Source organism: Humulus lupulus, chromosome 8 (assembly GCF_963169125.1).
Source record: "Humulus lupulus chromosome 8, drHumLupu1.1, whole genome shotgun sequence".
NCBI lineage: Eukaryota > Viridiplantae > Streptophyta > Magnoliopsida > Rosales > Cannabaceae > Humulus > Humulus lupulus.
In genome coordinates, this window is record NC_084800.1 from 130,439,244 (window position 1) to 130,459,716 (window position 20,473).

Sequence of the window (20,473 nt, forward strand, 5' to 3'; positions counted from 1 at the left end):
GTCACATAAAACACTCATATCACATAATATTCAGGGCCGACGACTTAGGCCGCACCCTCTATTTATCCCACTGACTCTGGCCCGCTTAAACCAAGCCCAGTGCATAATAAGCCGTCCTCGGCTACCAGTGGCCGAGCCGCGCTTTGTGCGCTAGTGAAACCCTTGGCACCCTTAGGCCATTGGCTCACTAAATGGCTTGCATGGCATAATACCAACCTTTCAAGCGTTTACCATAGGGAGCCCTTAGTCCCGTTACATATATTCAACCAGGTACAGTTTTCTTACCTTTAGTCTGCGCAATTATTGAATTACGAGCAATGCCTCTCAAGCACGATCCGTTCCCGAGCCTAAGTCTTTGTCACCTAGTCACAACCAAAGTTTAGGGTTCCATTAATACTCCAATATAGGTTTCCAATTACAAAACTAACTCCCGGGATTCCAAATTCCACCAAGCACGGTGTTGAAACAAAACCTGAGCACACTAGACCACCTTCCCGTGCCTAAAAACCCTCAAAACTCATGAGTGCAACCAAGGGCTGCAGCCCCTGAAGCCTAGCTGCGACCCTTCCCCAAAACAGAGCCAACCCCCACGCTGAACCACACACGTGCCGCGGCCCCTGCCTTGGGCGTCGCGGCGCTCTCCCTTGGTCGAGCCTTCTTGGCTCTTTTGCATGCTAGGGCCGCAGTGCTCTAGAACAGAGCCGCGGCCCTCCCTTTCGAATCCAGAATTTACACCATTTCTAAGTCTGAAACCTCACTTTAAACCATCCCAAAGCTTCCCAACTTCTTTAGCATGATCTAAACAAGATAATTCCCAAGAAAAAACAGCCTAGCACACTCTAATCTCCTCCTTTTAATTTCTGAAACCCAAGTGCTATAAACACTCAAACCAGCCACTCAAACCCAATTTAAAACCTCTAAACCAGGAGTTGAGACTTACCTTTGCTGTTGAATCACCTCACCAAGTCATAGCCAAGCTAAGTTCCCAAGCTTCCTTCTTAATTCTTCCTTAAAACATCAAAACCATTTCTGTTTCAACACTTAACCAAAACCCAGCTAGAACTCAGAATTCAACCACAGAAAAGAAGATTAGATGCTTACCCTAATCCCTGTTTCAGTTCCTTGGTTTCCCCTGAGCTAAACCTCCAAATCCTCACCAAAAATTCCAGCTTGTTTCCCCTGTTTTCTGTGTTTCCTTTCCTTAGTTTTCCTTGAACGTGAAAGTAAGCTGAGACAAGAGTGTTTAGTCGGTTTGTGTTTTTCTTCTAAAAGCTTCTCTATGTCTAACTTATCTGTTAAGTTAATCCCGAGGCTCGGGACGCCGGAACCGTCCCCGAGGCCAAAATGGTAAAATCCCCCAATATTCCCGCCTAGACATCCTAACCTCAGATATATCTCCATATATTTATTTTCATGACCCGATAATCCAAATCGCTACCCGCCATCTAAAAGTACCCCCGACTTATCCAAAGTCATATCTTAAGCCCCGTTGTGACTTTCCCCACTATCTGACCCTAGAATCGTCTTGAGTCGTGCTCTGTGAACCTGTCCACATAATAATGTGGTTCTCACATATATCACATATTTATTTCATATCATATTACCACATAATATAACCAATTATCATATAAACATTGTTAAACATATAATTACTCATTGAATCACAATTATTCCATTAATGCCCTCTTGGCACACTAATCAAGGCCCTTAAGCCTTATTAGTGAATTTTGGTCGTTACATAAATGCTTCTCCTTAATCCTCTCCAAAAGAGTAGACTGCAGGGTGATGTTGGCTAACTAGCCCACCACTAACTCAATTCTTGCTCTAGTCATATCATCATCCAACTCCCTAGATATCTTCTTGGCACTATACAACTGTCTCAGACCCTTCCGGCTTAAGGGATCTGCTACCACGTTGGCTTTCCCAGGTTGATAGAGGATCTCACAATCATAATCCTTTACCAGCTCTAACCAACGTCTTTTCCTCATGTTTAGATCCTTCTGGGTGACGAAGTATTTTAAATTCTTGTGGTCAGTGTATATCTCACACTCATCACCATAAAAGTAGTGCCACCACACCTTCAATGCAAAAACCGCTGCTGCAAGTTCTAAATCATGTGTGGGGTACCTTTGCTCATACTCCTTCAGCTGACGTGATGCATAGGCAATCAAATTCCTTGTTTGCATAAAGACACAACCCTAGCCTTGCCTCGAGGGTTCATAATAAACCACAAACTTGTCCTGATCTGTAGGAAGCCTAAGAACCAAAGCAGTGATCATACTCTTCTTCAGCTTCTAGAAGTTGTCTTCACACTTATCTGACCATATGAGCCTTTAATTCTTCCGTGTCAACTCTGTCAGTGATGACGCAATCTTGGAAAACTCCTCCACAAAGCGTCTGTAATAACCTGCCAATCCTAAGAAACTTTTGATCTCTGAAGCATTCTTTGGTCTTGGCCAATCTCTGATCACCTCAATCTTCATTGGATCCACCATAATTCCATCCTTACTATGTTACCTAAGAAAGTCACTTGTGGAAACAAGAACTCGCATTTCTTGAATTTCGCATACAGCTTGTGTTCTCTCAACCTCTGTAGTACCAATCTAAGGTACTGCTCGTGCTCTGTCTCCGACTAAGAGTATATCAGTATATCATTGATAATGACGATCACAAACCGATCTAGGTAATCTTTGAACACCATGTTCATCAGATCCATAAATGATGCCGGGGCATTAGTCAGTCCAAATAACATCACCAAAAACTCATAATGCCCATACCTGGTGCAAAAATTTGTCTTCGGTATGTCCTCCTTCCTGATCCTCAGCTGGTGATAACCAGATCGAAGATCTATCTTGGAGAATATCTTCCTACCCTAAACCTCATCAAACAGATTATCAATCATTGGCAGAGGATACCTGTTCTTGATAGTCAACTTATTCAGTTCTCTATAATCAATACACATCCTCAGAGAACCATCTTTCTTCTTCATGAAAAGAACTGGTGTGCCCCATGGCGAAAAACTGGGCTTGATAAAACTCAAGTCTAGTAATTCATGTAGTTAAACCTTTAGTTCCTTTAGCTCAATTGGATCCATCCTATAAGGTGCCATTGACATTGGCTCTATCCCTGATGCCAATTTAATCACAAACTCTATCTCCTTGTGTGGAGGTAACCCTGGAAGATCCTCTGGAAACACATACAGAAACTCACAAACTAATCTGGTCTATTTTGGTCCCACTTGCATAGTCTGGGTGGTATCCACCACACTAGCTAAGAACCCTATGCACCCTCCCTGCAATAGGTCTTTAGCTCTAAGCACAAATATCATAGGTATACAGGGTTCATGCACAGTGCCAACGAATACAAAGGGATCCTCACCCGTAGACTCAAAGGTTACCATCTTTTTCTTGCAATCTATTGTTGCCCCATACTTTTCTAGCAAATCCATACCAATAATTATATCAAAATCAGTCATCATCAACTATACCAAGTAAATTGACAACTCCCTACCATCCATTGTAACTGGCAGTGATCTAATCCATCTCTTGGAAACCACTAACTCCCAAGTAGGCAGCATAGTACCAAATCCCACAGGATAAAAGTCACATGGCCTACATAATCCATCTATAATGCTACTAGCAACAAAAGACTGTGTAGCACCCGAATCAATCAAAACAGTATAGAAGGTTCCAATACTAGAAAGATGACCTGTAAGCACTGAGGGACTAGCCTCGGCTTCTGCCTGGGTCAAGCTGAACACCCAAGCTGGCTTCAGGTTGTTAACCTACTTGGGCTCTTTCTTTGTGGCTCTCAGGTAGTCCTTTCTCAAATGCCCCACACTGCCACAAACAAAGCAAGCCTTCACTCGACATTCCCCAATATGGCGCCTCCTGCACCGAGCACACTTTGGGAATGCTTTTGAGGTCTCACCGCCACCCTGGCAGCCCATCCGAATACCTCGTGGCCTCCTATCTGGCCCTAAAGCTGAAATTGTATCTAAAATCTTTCACTTTTGTTCATTGGGGCCTCCGCCCCAACCAAAACCTGTAAATGGAGGTTCCGACCTCCTAGAATCCTTTCTCGCCACATTCTCATGCGAGATGGTCAATCCTGACACATTAGTGATACAAACATCTCGGGCTATCATACGTTGTAGCCCCTGGAGAAATCTCTCTATTCTGGTCCCATCAATGGGCACCAGATCCCCAGCAAACTTTGCCAATATTTCTCGTTGAACAGGGTTCTGAACTCTTCCCATCCATAATGTTTACTGCTCTGGTCTGGGATACCACCTCCCACCATATTCGAGCATCCTCTCGAAACATGTAAGCGACACATGCTACTCTCTCATTACCACCTACCCTTATGAAATCTAGGATGGTGGTTATCATGGTCATCCACTATTCAGGCTTTAGTGGATCTAAGCTGCCCTCAAAAATTGGAGGGTGCCATTTCATGAACCTTTCATACAGGGGTTCCCATCTATCTCCCCCTGCCTGGGGCTGTACCACTGCTGGTACCTCTGCCTGTGACAATGCCAATAGTGTAGGTTGTGGGTTCCCTACTGGAACCTGATGTTGTCTCAAGAAGCGAATCTCATCTTCTTGCCTCTCTAACCTGGATGGCATGTCAAGAGGCACTTGTTGCCACTTTTCTGGAGCTGGCGGTGGGGCAAGGTCGTGGTCATTCTCCTCCCTAAACTGTATCTCTTGGCCAGCCAACCTCTCTGTCCTTCGAGGAATCATACTGATAACTAACGCACTCTACAGTGATCAAATTGATTGTTAGGTAAGTAATAACTATAACTCTTGCCGCCTGACGGTCCAAGATTAAACAAACAAATGTAATGCTAATAAGCATGTCAACACATGATGTACTCAATCATGGTGCTAATAAGCACTTCCTAATATTCATCAGCAAATAACAATGTTAATAAGCATTTCTGGCATTATACATGCATAACAATGCTAATAAGCATGTCCAAACATTTATACATGCATAAAAATGCTAATAAGCATGTTCTTTAATTCTTGGCAATATTCACATTGCTAGTAATCATTTCTTCGCCCATATCCAAATAACGATGCTAATAAGAGTGTTCTGACCTACATGTCCATACAATAACGCCAATAAGTGGTTCATTTTCAATTCACAAGCAATAATAATGCTAATAAGCACGTTCTTTATAATTCATTCAACAGTCAAGGGCCAGGCCCTATCAGATTATCTTATGCCCCTAATCAGGCATACAGATAAGGAATTTATATCCTATTTAAGTAGTTAAACGCATAACAACATAAATAGTTACTGAATCCTAAGTGAAGCTTGTCTTTAGTGGCGAGTTTACATGCCCGACCAGTCTTCAGGATCCCTTAAACCTTGGCAGCTTTGATAACAAGTTGTAACGTCCTCCTAATCTAGGACCATTACACTTTGTACTTTAAATAGTGTCAGACTTGCTAATCAAGTCATTTGGTTATAAACGTGTAACTAAGGTTAACATTAAGGGTTAAGGTTAAAATATTTGGTCAAGGAACTGTTGACTTTTCATTTAAAAGTTTCGTACATACATGTGATCCCAAAATGTTACAAACAAATGTTAAAAAGGGTGTATATACATCAAAAGTTACAACTGGCCGACCTAAGCGGCAAAATCAGGGATACAACCCTAGTTCCTCTGAGATATCCTCGACTATGGTGGACGAGCAGACGCATATCTACACGCCATGACTGAAGCTCTCCAACTCATGGCTGGTCAAGCTTTTCTTTCCCCTTACCTGCACCACACTGACCCCATGAGCTAAGGCTCAGCATGAAAACATAAATATGTGCATGAACAATAAATACAGGCTCTACGTACATATCTAGCATGCCCAACATTAATAATCTACTCATGCAATCATACAATTACAAATAAATGATCATTGGATCACTCTGGGGCCTGCTGCCCTAAGTAGTTGACCATAGAGTCAACCCTGGCCCCTGTGCCCTAACTACGTGACCATAGAGTCACCTAGGGCCTATGCCATTAGCTCTGAGTAACTAGCCATAGATCTAGTCCATCATACCTGGCACTATAATGTTTCAATGACCATAGGGTCGGCTAATGTAATAGTACGTTCATGTTTGGCCTAAGCCTTTCGACCAGCAAGCAATACGCTATTGTCACCCTTGACTAATAAGTCAAGTCCTGAGCCAGGTATTCAAATAATGTTACAGATAAGCATACTTCACACAATACAAGTATGCATACATATTAATCATATGATACCATCAATTAAATGCAAATATACTAATAACCATGCTCCTTAACGAGGCCAATTCCTAGTTACGCAAACCATGTGAACAACCATGTAACACTTAGCTAGAGACAGAATATTCAATTATCTTTAATCAACAAGCGCAGTGATAACTCAAACACGTAGATTTTCAGGGGCCCGAGCCCTATCTATAATTTTAATCAACAATCGGGCCAAGCCCTAATCACATATATCACGTATCGGGTGCAGTTTTCTTACCTTAGGTCCGAGTATAGCGTAATAATAAGAACGACCCTCGAGCACGATCCCTGTTCCGAGCCCCTACCGATGACCTAGTCATAACCATAATATAGGATCACTTTAGTAATGAGAAAATAAAGGCTTCTGGACAGAGTCCTAGCTTTCGACACGTCAAATTCTACTAAACTGGGTAGTACGATTGATCCCGATCCCTTAGGGTTGAGTTCCCGCACTCAAAAACCCATCCGGGGCTCAAAACCCTTTAAGCGTCATGGCCCTAAGCACCTGAGCCATGGCCCGCCCAAGTCAGAAGCCCCAGCCTCTCTTCTCAGAGGACCCACACCGCGGCATAGTCTAACAGGCACCGCGGCACGCCCTCGCATTAGCCAGCTCCCTTGTCCTCTGGGATCAAGAGGGTCGCGGCACCCCAAGAACAGTGCCATAGCTCGCCCCTACAAACCCAGTACTCTTTGGTTTTTCTTTTGCCAAACTCAATCCAAACCACTTCAAATCAATTCTAAAACTCCAATTAAATCTCCAGAACAAATTCAGCATAATACCAGCAACAAAACAAAACTTAAAACCTGATTGAAAACCCATCAAAACTCAAGTTCACAACCTTGAGCCACAAGACTCAAGAACATGCAAACTAACACATAAATTTAGTGGAAAACAGAGTCTAAATCTTATCTTAATTATGATTTAAGTCCTCCTAACTGTAGCTAATCCAATCCCAAGTTAAGGCCTTCATTTTCCCCAAGCATTCATCTAAGAATTCACCTTAGTTCCCAACCAATTCACTTCGAAAAATTGAGTGAGAATGAGAGAGAGGGAGAGAGTCGGTTGGGAGTTGAGTGTTTGAGTGTGTTTTGTGTTTTTTTTTTGTTTCTTAAGGCTTAAGTAATTTGAAGCTAATCTTGAGGCTCGGGGTACCAAAAACATCCTCAGTGGCAAAATGGTCGAAATCCCCAGTATTCCCACCTAATCTCACTGACTCCAAAAATATCATCAGTTGTTCATTCTCGTTACGCGATAACGTGCTAGATACCCAAAATACCCCTTGACTCATCCTGAGTCGGGTATTAGGTCTCATTGTGACCTTCCCGCTAACTTGCTTCCTAGGATCGTCCCATGCCGAGCAGCCCAAATAAACCCACATAATAATGTGGTCTCTCACATATATGCACATATATACTATTATGCCCGTAACATGCCAAATTATGAAAGTTGCCCTTCTAATAAAAAATGGACCAACATGCATATTTAATACCCTCAATCATGCATATCTAATTATATTATCATATAACTCACATCATTTTATAATTACACACATATATAACTCATATAAGCATATAATTCCATATATTGCCATCTTGACCCCTTAATCTAGGCCCTAAGCCTTATTAGGTAATTTGGGACCACTACTACAAAAAAGGTTTTTTTAGGACTAGCATTGCGAGTCCCAAAAAAGTTTTTAGGACTCGCGGGGCGCGAGTCCTCTATTTGAGAGCCTAAAAAACTGTTTTTAGGACTCGCAACGCGAGTCCTAAAAGAATATTTTTAGGACTCATGTTGTGAGTCCTAAAAAATCTGGTCGAGTGCCTTTAATTGAGTTTTTAGGACTCGCAATGCGAGTCCTAAAAAATCTAGTTGAGTGCCTTTAAGTCAATTTTTAGTCCTAAAAAATCCCGTTGAGTGTCTTTTAAAAATGTTTTTAGGACTCGCTTTGCATGCCCTTAAAAGTAATTTTAAAAAAAAAATGCATCTACAATTTTCATTTTGATTTAAAAAATATATATCCTTTGAGAGTCCAAAATGTATTATATATGTTAGATTTCTAAAATTTTCAAAAGAAAATACAACAAAATAATTTTTTATTAATTACTCAAAAATATAATTTCAATATTTAGTCTACTCGGCTTACAAAATTATATTACATGATAGTTTATACTACAATCAAATTCTATTATCACCAAATATTAAACAAGAAATGTATACAAAGTTAGTGAAATATATTTTTTATTCTAAAAACTTCAACTACCAATGTTGTCTAGTATTGCGCCAAAGAAATGCATCTCAATATAGACCTGCACATTATAAAAAAGTTCTTTAATACACATCTTGCACTGAAAATAGAAAATTAAAACATAGTAAAGTACACATCTTGCACTGAAAATAGAAAGAAAAAAAAGCCAAACATAGTAAAATACACATCTTGCACTGAAAATGGAAGAAAAAGAGAAAAGTGAACATGTCACCATCTATAGAAAATCGGACAACATATCCCCTAATTTACTAGTCTAGCCATCTGTTACATTCAACCCCAACATGTCAAACAAATCAAATAGCACACAGGTTTTCAACCATATAGTAACACCTTTTCATCTTTTCATTAATCAATAACACCCTTTTATAGTAAATATACACACAAGGTTGAAATAAACTTAGTGAATTACAAACATACACCCTTTCATAAGATTTGAACAATAGATACATATATATGTTTAAATACCAAATCAGAACACTTCATGTTTAACCTCAACAATTATTTGTTTATAATCAATTATTTCTAGCTAAATTTTCTTATTTGACCCCATCAAAGCAGAGGAACAAAATACATTGACTAAGAAAACCATTAATACACCAAACCATCCTTCAACACATAGGACAAAGAAACTATCAAAGCAAAATAACACCAAAAATGATGTCCAAAGTTGGTAATAAGAGCCTATATATCTTCCTTTTTGAAACCTTTCTTCAGTGAGAAGGGTCAAGAAGAAAACTAACATATATAAAACAAGAAGTACAAAAGGCTATGCTATATATGTATGCCAACACGCAATAAGTACATTCATACAAGTATATGTTATAATGAAACCAATCAAACAAACAAACACAATTCAATTATAGGATAATCATAGACAAGTCTACATAAAATCGAACAACATTTTCCATACACTAACAACCAACCATCTGCCAATATCAATTCAAACAACACACAAGTTTTCTTCTTTATCTCTGCAGCACACAAATTTCTCAGATCCTACTTCACTAAAACACATAAGTTCTCAACCTTCCGTTATCACCGTAGCACACAATAATAATCCCAGAACCTACTACACTATGGATGAATATTTAAGATATTCAAACTCCTCTAACATTTGCATAGTATTAAAATAAAAGTTAGAGGCATACCTCTTGCAAACTGTTGCCAAAAAAGTTTCTTTGAAGTTCGTCTCAGCACATAAACACCTTTACAATGTAATAAGAAATAATGAAAGTGAGTCAAATTCGAATTAAATAATTAAATAATAATGGAAAGAGTGAAAAATAAAATATAACTAAGGTATGAATGGTAATATTAAAAGTTTATATACATTTTTTTTTCCAATTAAAAGTTGATATAAATGTATGAATAATATTGACTTTACTTGTTGAATGTTGTTGAGTGTTTAACTTCTTTTTTCTTTTTTGAGGAAAGTAGAGTATTTAACTTTCACACCTTAAAAAAAAATATGAGTTACTTAAAATCGACTCAAGTAAATGAAAATATGAAAAACTTATTCAATTAATAAGTGACATATATATGTCCGAATAGTATTTAAAAATACATAAATGGCATTTGAATATATCATGGCACGTTTAGGCCCAGTGTGATAGAGTAACTTATTCAATAATTAACTCTAAATAATTCTGCTATTGTAAAAAGTATATAGCTGTAACATATATAAAAGTTTTATGTGCTTCCTAAATTATAATTTTAAAACAATGTAATAATATGTCTAGCTAGAGAATATATAACACTACCTATATATTAAACTGCACCAATAATAAAAAGTAATGTCAAAGATTACCTTATAACAATAATTCTTGATATAATATAATGATAATTTCTATCTCCAAGAGTCAATTCAATAAGAGATCGCTCATATGGATGAAGAGTATGTCTCTTTGGAAAACTCTCCATGTAAGTCCTCAAAGGAACTGCCAATTCCTGAAGATAGAGAAAGAAAGCAATATATCAAAAAATTTACAGAAGCATCACTCTCCTTCCCTCTCAACCTCACCAACTACCAATATTTTTATGTAGAAAGTGAAAAACATAATACTATTCAGAGTATTTAATGGGTGATGATTTTTGGTAAGAAATACTTTAAATTATAAATGACAAATGGAAGTTAAGAACAAACTTTTATCAGCGCATCAAGCTTCTTTGCACCTCTATTTCTCTCTCGCTTGGCAATGTTGGCAATGCCAATGTCATAAACAAGCTAGTTTAGCAGTGGAAGCTATAAACAGAGTTCCATCTAATCCCTTTATGTGCAGTTATGTCAACAAGAAACCACCCAAAACAATTACCCTTAGTTGGAGAAACTCTCTTGGCCTTCTTTATTGTTGAGTAAAGAATATCAAAATATTGCATCGCCATGGGCAACTTTTGAAATGCACCAACTGTTTCAAGCTTCTCTGGTAATTTTTCCTAAATTAATAGCAACAGAATTACATGAACCGTCACAGATTTATTATTTATGCAGCTCAAAAAGGAATAGCAAAGAAAAACAAGTATGAATAATCAAACCAAAGAGAAAATTTAGGAAAAAAAGTGAATTTACTAACTCAATTCTTTCCTTCTTTATTTATTTTTTCCTTTATAATTTTTGAGAAATTAGTTCATCAATGGTTATGACAACTAGTTGTTTACTTTCTCGTTCATCTGATTTTTTTTTTTCTTTTAAACTACCTTATTTTGTCTTCATATGATTCCTGGTAAGTTATTATAAAAAATGTAACTGACAGGTATAAGAAGAAATACCTTCATATGATTCAGGGCATTAATGAAAAAGACACAACACACCTTCCATAACATACCTGCTGCCGACGCCGTGCTGCCTTTGCCATCCGCCGTCCGCCAACGTGCTTTCGTCCAAGGAAACACCCAGCCGTGGCCGGGAGTTGTGGTCGAGAATCCCCTGCCTGAGTCCGCCGACATGCCTGAGTCCAAGGAAACCTCCTGCTGTGGTAAGCACACCTGCCGTGGAGACCGTCGCCGCCATCGCTGCCCAGTCGCCGTCGCTGCCTTGCCGCCCCGTATGGTTTCAAACCCCAGCAGCCGAGACCCTCTTCTCTCTTTTTTTTTGTGTGTGCTGAAATTTTATGGAACCCTAACTCTAATAAAATACCCAATTTCGAAAATATAAGTGTATTTATCAAATTTTACTTAAAAGTTTTTAGAACTCACTTTAGGAGTCCTTAATACATTTTTAGGACACCCAAAGTGAGCCTTTAAAAGTCACCAATCTTAAAAAAATTAGTTATATTTTTTAGGACTCACATACATTTTTAGGACTCTTATTAGAAGTCCTAAAATGTGATTTTTAAGGACTCTCAATAAGAGTCCTAAAAACTCCAGATATATTTTTTAGGACTTACATTTAGGTGCGTGTCCTAAAAAGGTGTCCCGTAGAGTGTATTGTGTAGTAGTGGACGTTACAGTGGTGAGCTTGGTGTTGAGGGATATGATTGTATTAAGAAAGTTGTGTTCAATTTGAAGGCATATGACTTGTTATTTCAATATTTAAATATAGCTTCAATAAATAGTGTTGCTGTCATTGTTATAACTTAGAATGTTTGGATTATTAGTGACGTTTGATCTTAATTCCAATAACTACCTAGCTTGATATGTTGTTTAATGATTAGGTAACTAGTTTAATTAATTATGTAACTAATTTTTATTTATTTTTGTTTAAGCTTTTTAGTAGGCTTGTTGATTTAGTGGCCAATTTGGTGTTGATTTCAGGTGAATTCAAGAGTAATATTGGAGGCAAGTACTCTATAAATTTTATTTATTACTATTGCGACATTTTATTTATAAAATTAGGGTTAAATCATGCATATTTAATTTAGTAAAGTCATTTTTGGGAAATTCTCATGTTGGCAGTGATATAATGATGGAACTATGTGTGTTGTCTTTTGTGTTTATTTGTATTGAATTTATATGTAATTATGAAATTGGGATATGCTATTAAAACATAGAAAACTCTGCCAATTTTTTTTAGATTTTTTTAATTGTTTTCCTTTTTAGATTTGCACACTATGTTGGGATATTCTGTGTTATTTACAGGTTTTAAAATTTTGGGATATGTTAAAATATAGTTGTTATGCTGCCAAAATTTTGTTAGACTTAGGAAAATTTAATAATTAAACTTCTATTATGTTGGATGTCTTAGAAAAAAGAACTAGGAGTGGAAGATGTAGAGGGATATGAAATTTGGATTAGAGCGTGAGAAACGAAGACGACTCTTGTCATAGATTTGGACAGACTAATTGAATAAACAATTGTAAGTGTTTAAAGTAAAGTAATGATTTGTAAGTGTTGTTATGAGTTACTAATTTAATCGATCATTGGTTTGTTTTGCAAAATGAACTAAAACACAAAGTTAGTAGTAGTCAAATCGTCACTAAGGGTCGTGATGATATCTTGTCAAAGTTAGTAGTAAGCCTATTTTGTTTATAAGTTCGTTTAGTTTTATGTCAATGTGTTAATGTTTATGCTATCTTACTTAAGTACTTATATCAATGTATAAATGTCTATTTACCTAAATATTTATAATATTGTATAAATGCTAGAGTTTCTTGTTTTCCATTATCTTTTGAACTTCTCTCCATCCTTATGGATGATATTTCTAATTAATAAAAGTTAGCATATTTTCATTAAAAAAAATCAGAATTAATTCCAATTGCAAAAAAAAATATTATATTAAGAATTAGGCCATTTAAAAAATAAACCAGAATTAATATCCAATTAGTTAAATTTGGTCGAAAAAATGGGGATTTTCTATTTCGGTTTTTATGTATAAACCGAAGTAGAAACCCTACTTTTTACCTCGGTTTACACATAAAAACCAAAGTGGAAAGTATTTTTCCACTTCGGTTTTTCACCATCTTTTACTTTGTCCCAAACTACTTTTGCTGTGAATTTATACGAAAATCGATGTAGTTTCACCTTAAAAATCGAAGTCGTAGCCATTTTTTTGTAGTGTCACTACAACAAATATAGGATTTTAATCTTAAATAAAATAAGCAGAGAAAATGTTGAAATGACTCTCAAATATTACATTTAATACCCACCTAAAAAAATGCTATATATTATTACAGTTTTTTTTAGAAAAAACGCAGTGTAAAGTATTTAAAGAAAACTGCCGAGGAAGCTCTATTTTGTAGTAGTATGTTTAGCAATAAGATCATCATGATCAGCCACTTAAAAACTCTCTTCATATTAATTAATTATCTTACAACTTGATGGCTAACCTTTCTCTTTTTAGAGTGAAGATCCCATGCATTATGAGGATACGAAAGAATAAAATGGCACACGAATATAACTCGTAGGAATTGATATTAAACTTGCACGAGAGTACTTGAAATAATAATTATGCCATGCGATATATATGTGTGTATATATATATTATATAGGTTTGGTTCCTGTAGACAGATTTGTGTCCGGATCTTCAACTTCAATGACTACAAGTTCTTGATTTGAAATCTTTGTATGTGCTCCACTTTTCTTATTTGTGGTCAAGTCATGTTCAACTCTTGTCGGTGCTAAAATTTGTTCTATCTGCTTCGACCGAGGCTTGTCTTTGCTCTTGCCCCATAGAACCATGTATAAGCCGAATATAATGACAACAGCTCCAATTACTCTACAAAAATGAGTTCAATATAAATATATTTATTATATTATTTATATATATATATTCATTTTGTGAGTCCTTGATTCTTTACCTAAAATCTGCACTCGGCAATTATTAATATCACTAGCTATCTGAAAACGGAGCTTAAATATGACTTTAACACTAAGAATTAACATCAGATGAGAATTCATGCATATAAATTATGCCTACACAATGATGAAAGATATTGTTAAATGGGGCGGGAATTTTTTTGGTAAGAAAATTAATATTATCATTTTTGCCGATATCTATCATCTTTCTTTATTACTAATAATATTATAGCGGATCAAATCTATTTTTGTACTCAGTACAAAATTATGAAAAAGAAAAAAGAAAAATATTTGCAAAAGAAAAGATAGAAATACTTATAATAAGAAAATGAAATACGAGGTCGTTACTTTTCTCCACCCTATAAATTTAAAATATGTCATTATTTGAAAATAAAAATAAAAAGATTAATTATAAATATAAGCAAGATTGAGAACGTAATTAAGTACCTTCCCAAGTACATTAGCTCCGACAAAATGAAGGAACTAATTATTGCAACAACAACGAGTCCTAAAGGATTAAAAGCAGTCACGAAAACCGGCCCCTTATCCTTCATCACTAAACCTTGAATATAGTAACCAAGTCCCGAACGAAATACTCCCTGCCACAATTGTCCCACCAATAATAATATCTTATATCATCCAAAGTAATTAAGAATGAAAAAAATTAAGTGGCAAACAAACAATTAAACAGTAATAAGTGTATATACATATATATGGCCGGGATGACTATAGTAATAGTAATGATTATTTTAATCACTATATATATAAGTATTTTTAGTATTTTTGGTACATAGTTCTAATTTTTTTTATACTTATATAATATAGTTACAAGAGACCTCCTACAAATTTTCAACAAATTTTCAAAAAATTCTAAATAATATAAGAGGTAAAAATCAAGATTCAAACAGTTTATTGAACGCATGCTTGTTTCAATTTTTATAAGCGCGTGCAATAAGCTATTTAAATCATGATTTCAGCATCCTTAATTATCTGGAATTTGCTAAAAATTTGTGGGAGATCTCCTATATTATACACCATCATATACAAAAAATAGTTACAACTTATCCATATACCAAAAATACTAAAAATATCTATCTGTAGTGAATAAAAACCCAAAAAATTTCCATATATATTACAATTAATTTCTTACTCCATAAAGTGCCACAGCCAACATGGGTTTTGAGTTTAAGGACCAGGCTGAGGGATTGCCCCACTCTATTCCTAAGGCCAGGACAGCCCCTTGTATGGCTCCCGTTAAACATATAAGAGTTGTTAAGGAGAGTTCAGCAGGGTACGTCTTCAGTGTGACTGCCTACATATTTATATATTTATATAAAAGCAAAATTATTATAATTTTTTATATAAAAAATAAAAAGAAAAGAAGAAAGTTCATTAAAAAGAACAAAAACAAAAAACAGCACTTACTTGAAGTATGACATAAAACGCGCAGCATACACATGATGATATTATCATTAGAGCACCTTTGATAGAGACTTTATTTGCAGCATTTATGGAGTGGTGATCATGATGGTAAGTTTGTTTAGTCCATGGCAAATTTAACGGTGGCCCATTAAACAAGGCCATTACCATTGCTCCTCCAAGGGTGACAATGGTTCCCAACATCTTTGCATGACTACGAAGACTTGTAATTTTCACATCTTCAAGCCTACAAATTAATAAATACATATATTACAAACTTAATCACTAATTCATATCATAATTAAGCATGTCTTTATGCAAATATATTAAACTCAATATACTTGTCTATCTATATAATACCTGAAAATCCAGGCCAAAACAAATACAAATGCCGGAACAAGATTAAGCATGGCAGTAGCAAAAGTTGCTGTTGTGTACTTCATCCCCGTGTAGTACAAATTCTGATCCATTACCGGTCTGGTTTGATCAAGAAACAGAAGCATTAAGCTAGCTTATTTACGTTTCATCGTAACTATATATAACAGTAATAACCTATAGAGAAACGCTTACTCTAGTAAGCCCAGCAACATAATCTTGCCGAATATGCTGTAAGTCATCTTGGGCCTTGTTTTCCTGTTGATCGTGACATTAATAAGTTTTTATAATAGTACATATATAAAAGCACAATATAAGCTATATATTATCTACGGAAAAATAACTTTGATGGATGATATACCAAAATTTAGCTAAATGAGTGGGAAAAAAAGAAAAAAAAACACATGAATTAAGTTTAATTACGATAATTAGTAATAATAATAACAATAATAATAATAAGCTAGACACAAGAGTAGATATATTTGAGAAAAATACCTCTCTAACAAAATTGCAAAAGGCGCGATAGCAATAGCAGCGACAACATGTCGATAAACTACCAAAACTAGTTGGCTCTTCCCTTCGTTTATAGCAAACTTTGTGATGATGTTCATTCCCGCAACGCCAAATTGCTGCACAATCAGGAGAACAAATGGCCTTGATCGTCTCAGCATTTCAGATAAGCACTTATTACTACTATTACTATTACTATTACACATTTTTCCTTTTGTGAGCCCAACTCCAGATCAGACGTCTCTCCAGGAAAATATATATATTTATATTGTTTCCTTCTTTTAATCCTTGATTTAAAGGCCGATGACCTAAGTGGACCTATGTGTCTTGGCCCACTTATGCGTATTATAATCCATTATCTTTTATATCTTTTTAAAGCAAATTCATAGAGAAGCACGATACACTTCTTTTTAAAAATGTGTGGAATCCACTATATAAAATTTGAGCCCTGTGTGATAGTCATACATATACACTTTTGATGAACACGTAGGTCATCCATTTTATCAAAAACTGTGTAGTATTACATACTGATTAAGAAAAGAGAACACAAATATTATTAGCACCAAGAGGTAGTGAGTGTAGAACTTGTCAGTTGGGTTTTCCTAAAACGTGTTTTTATTATTAGAATCACTCATAGAAACTTAGTATTATAAGATAACGTTTTGGAGTTTTGTGGTCAACCAACTAAACACTAAGCTTATATGTGAATTCCTACCAAGCAAGCACTATTATGTCAATACAATATATAATGAGAGGCTAAGATGGAGAAGCAATACAATTTCTGCCCATTTTTTTATGGTCCACCTTTTTATGCGAATACTAAATAATCTGAACCCTTACTAAAATCTAAGGGTTGATATATATTATTGAATTTGGTTCCTTACTTTTCATTCATTTTCGTTTTTTATTAGTACTATATATTATCATTGTATAAACTACTGTGGAGGGGCTTAATATCATTTTCTTTATTTTTGAATTTCGTGCAAGTTCAATAATATATTAAACTAAGTTGTTTGTTTTGAGTTGCCTGAAAAAGTGCGGAAGGACGAGGGTAATTTTAAACTCTTGTAAATAAAATGATTCATTTTACCTTTAAAATATATGTGGAACTTACACAAATTATTAATTGTACCCTCTTAAAATTTGAACCAAACATAGGAAGATATTTAAATTCTCATTCATATATTTACTTTACTCCATACCAAACACCTCTTAGGGTAGTTTGATACTTAGATTTGAATTTTTTTAACGCGAAAAACTAAACCAGAATTTAACTTTTCTTAATTATAAGTTCAAATGAAAGGTGTTTCCAAATAGTCAAAAATATAAAACACTTTAAAATTACGGGGTTTGGCATGCCGTTTGGGTTTGTAGGAGTAGAGTTAGAAGGGGTTTATATTAATGGAATATAAAACTTAATTGTTTAAAGTAGTTAAGATTACCCTCAAATTAAGCTAAAAAATGGGACCTACTTGAAAACACAAACCCCCAAGCCACTAAAAATAAATTTACCAAACATGGGTTAGATTTAACATTTTCATTCTCACCAAACTAAACCGCCATACCAAATACCCCCTTAAACTAATTATTTTTAGAGATAATGACGACATAACTACTCAATTAGTTACAAACCTTGTAGTTAAATACTTATGTAAAAAATTTGACAGCAAGATTACTTAAGTAGTGGTTATTGTTGCACTTAACTTCATACTCTTAAGCCAACTTTTAAAACTAACCTTGTGGAACACGTGGCAACCTCCAATTTGTCCAAAATATTTTTCATTTTTAAATATTTTAAAAATAATAAAAAATTCAGAAAAATAATGATAAATATATATTAATTCCTAAAAGTTTAATTTTTAAATATTTTTAAAATAAAATAAATTAAAAAAAATATTTAAATTCCAAAAAATTAACATAAGCATTTTAAAAACTGAAAAACATTCATTTAATGAAATATCTAAATAAAATCATAAAAAAAATTATTTTGATTAAAATCTAAATACGTCTAAATTTCATGTTGATTAAAAATGATTTTTCATCAAATTAGTGTTGTCTTTTAGTTTACAAAATACTTGTGTTTCATTTTTTCTGAATTTAAAATATGTTATTTAATATTTTTAGGAACTAATTTTTTTTTTTGAATTTTTAATTATTTTAAAAATATTTTGGACGAATTGATGGTTGCCACGTGTCTTGTGAGGTTAATTTTAACAGTTGTCTTAACGGCAGGGACTTAAGTGCAAGAAAATTCACTGCTTAATTAGTTTTGCCGTCAAAATTTTTACATAGGTATTTAACAACAAGATTTGTAACTACTAGAGTAGTTTTTTGCCATGATCAATTCTTCTCTTTTGGTAATTCGAGACACATTAACATATAATTGATCATGGGTAAATACTTGCTTAGGGAGATACAAGCCAACATGTTTAAGAGATCGTCCTTGGCTTTTGTTGATTGTCATGGAAAAACATGGTGCCAAGGGAAGTTGTCGTCTATTAAGCTTGAATGGTCATCTTGATTAATTGGGAGACATGATAATTCTAGGAATTGTGACATTTTGACCAATATTTGTTCAAGAAATGATGCCGCCATTTACCAAGACGTCGGGCAATTTGTCTTGTGCCATTGGATAGGCACTCTGTTTGATTTAGATTTCTAAGGAGCATTAACTACAACAAAAGAGACTTTCAGTGACACAAAATTTAAAACATTTTATTTTCAATGTCATAAAACTATGTTTAAGATAACATTTATCCTTCAAATGTTGACAAAAACTAACTTTTATGACAATATAAAAATATGTTCTCCAAACTAATTTTTAACAATTTCAAATCATGTATTAAATATTTGTATATACAATGATAATTTTAGAATGTTCTCGTATAATAAATAAAACATTGAAATACACTGTTGTTGAATAGTATTTATTTCAACATTTTATAAATATTGTTGAAATAAAATTTATAAATAACAAATTAAATATATTTTCCTCTATAAAATTCAGAAAATACAAATTAGTTTCAATTTATATAATTGAATTGACTCAAATAGTCATTATATCTATATATTTTTTTTCTTACACACCTGTAAGATACTATTATTAGTACCACTAAGATGTTAATAAATTTATTAATCAATTGGGTTAGTTTCAACTAATCTTGTTAATTGGTTGTATTTACTTTTTTAGGTCTTGGGTATTTTACTTTCTATCTGTGACTTGTTTTATTAGATAATTATAACAAAACTCTCTTTTTATATAAGGTAGACTCGTGACTCTCCTTTTATAGAGCACTTCAATAAAATCTTTTGGTTTTTCTTCATTAATATGGTATCAGAGGTTCAAACCCTACTCTATTGACAATGGTTCGAACTAGAAATCGACCTTCCATTACTGTTTCAAACACTTCAGCATCGATGATCCCCCTGCCATTTGCTCCACCCCTCACCGGAACCTCCAACACTGTCCACCTTACCGCACTGACGTCGACTACTCCACCTCCATATTCCATTTTTCATGCTCCTCATGAATTAAATACAATCGAGGCTGTCTCCATGTTTGAAGCTTAAAAGGATTTAAATTCTTTTTAAGCATTGTTGATGATGCCACATGGTTTATGAACCGTCCCAATTTTCCTAATAAGGCTTTAGTTCCTAAATTAGGGGGTTGGAGTGTAACACACTGGATAGCCAATACCGCTACACTGTGTACTATAAAGGTGCAGGACTTGCTAATCAAGTTTTTTAATTAAAAACATCTCACTAACCATGAATGTGCTAGGGTTAAAAAGGTTTGGGTCTCAAAAGTTACACTTTATATAATTATACAGTTTTACACATGGGATCCCAAAAACAGTGTTTAACATTTGATTTACAGAATCTCCCAAAATAC

General features: G+C 34.9%; 1 protein-coding gene and 1 long non-coding RNA gene across 2 annotated transcripts; both read right to left on the reverse strand.

Annotated features, from left to right (window-relative positions):
• Positions 1-8,444: 8,444 nt before the first annotated feature.
• On the reverse strand, positions 8,445-10,447 carry LOC133794178 (uncharacterized). The gene is made up of 3 exons (XR_009875132.1): positions 10,355-10,447; positions 9,696-9,752; positions 8,445-8,587 (listed from the first exon to the last, which is right to left on the reverse strand). It is a non-coding gene; the product is annotated as an uncharacterized LOC133794178 (long non-coding RNA).
• Positions 10,448-13,952: 3,505 nt separating this feature from the next.
• LOC133798453 (WAT1-related protein At2g39510-like) lies at positions 13,953-16,823 on the reverse strand. The gene is made up of 7 exons (XM_062236733.1): positions 16,567-16,823; positions 16,267-16,329; positions 16,057-16,173; positions 15,703-15,943; positions 15,428-15,589; positions 14,725-14,876; positions 13,953-14,197 (listed from the first exon to the last, which is right to left on the reverse strand). The coding sequence occupies exons 1-7, from the start codon at positions 16,785-16,787 to the stop codon at positions 13,963-13,965; spliced, it is 1,191 nt and encodes a 396-aa protein (XP_062092717.1). The 5' UTR covers positions 16,788-16,823; the 3' UTR covers positions 13,953-13,962.
• Positions 16,824-20,473: the final 3,650 nt, after the last annotated feature.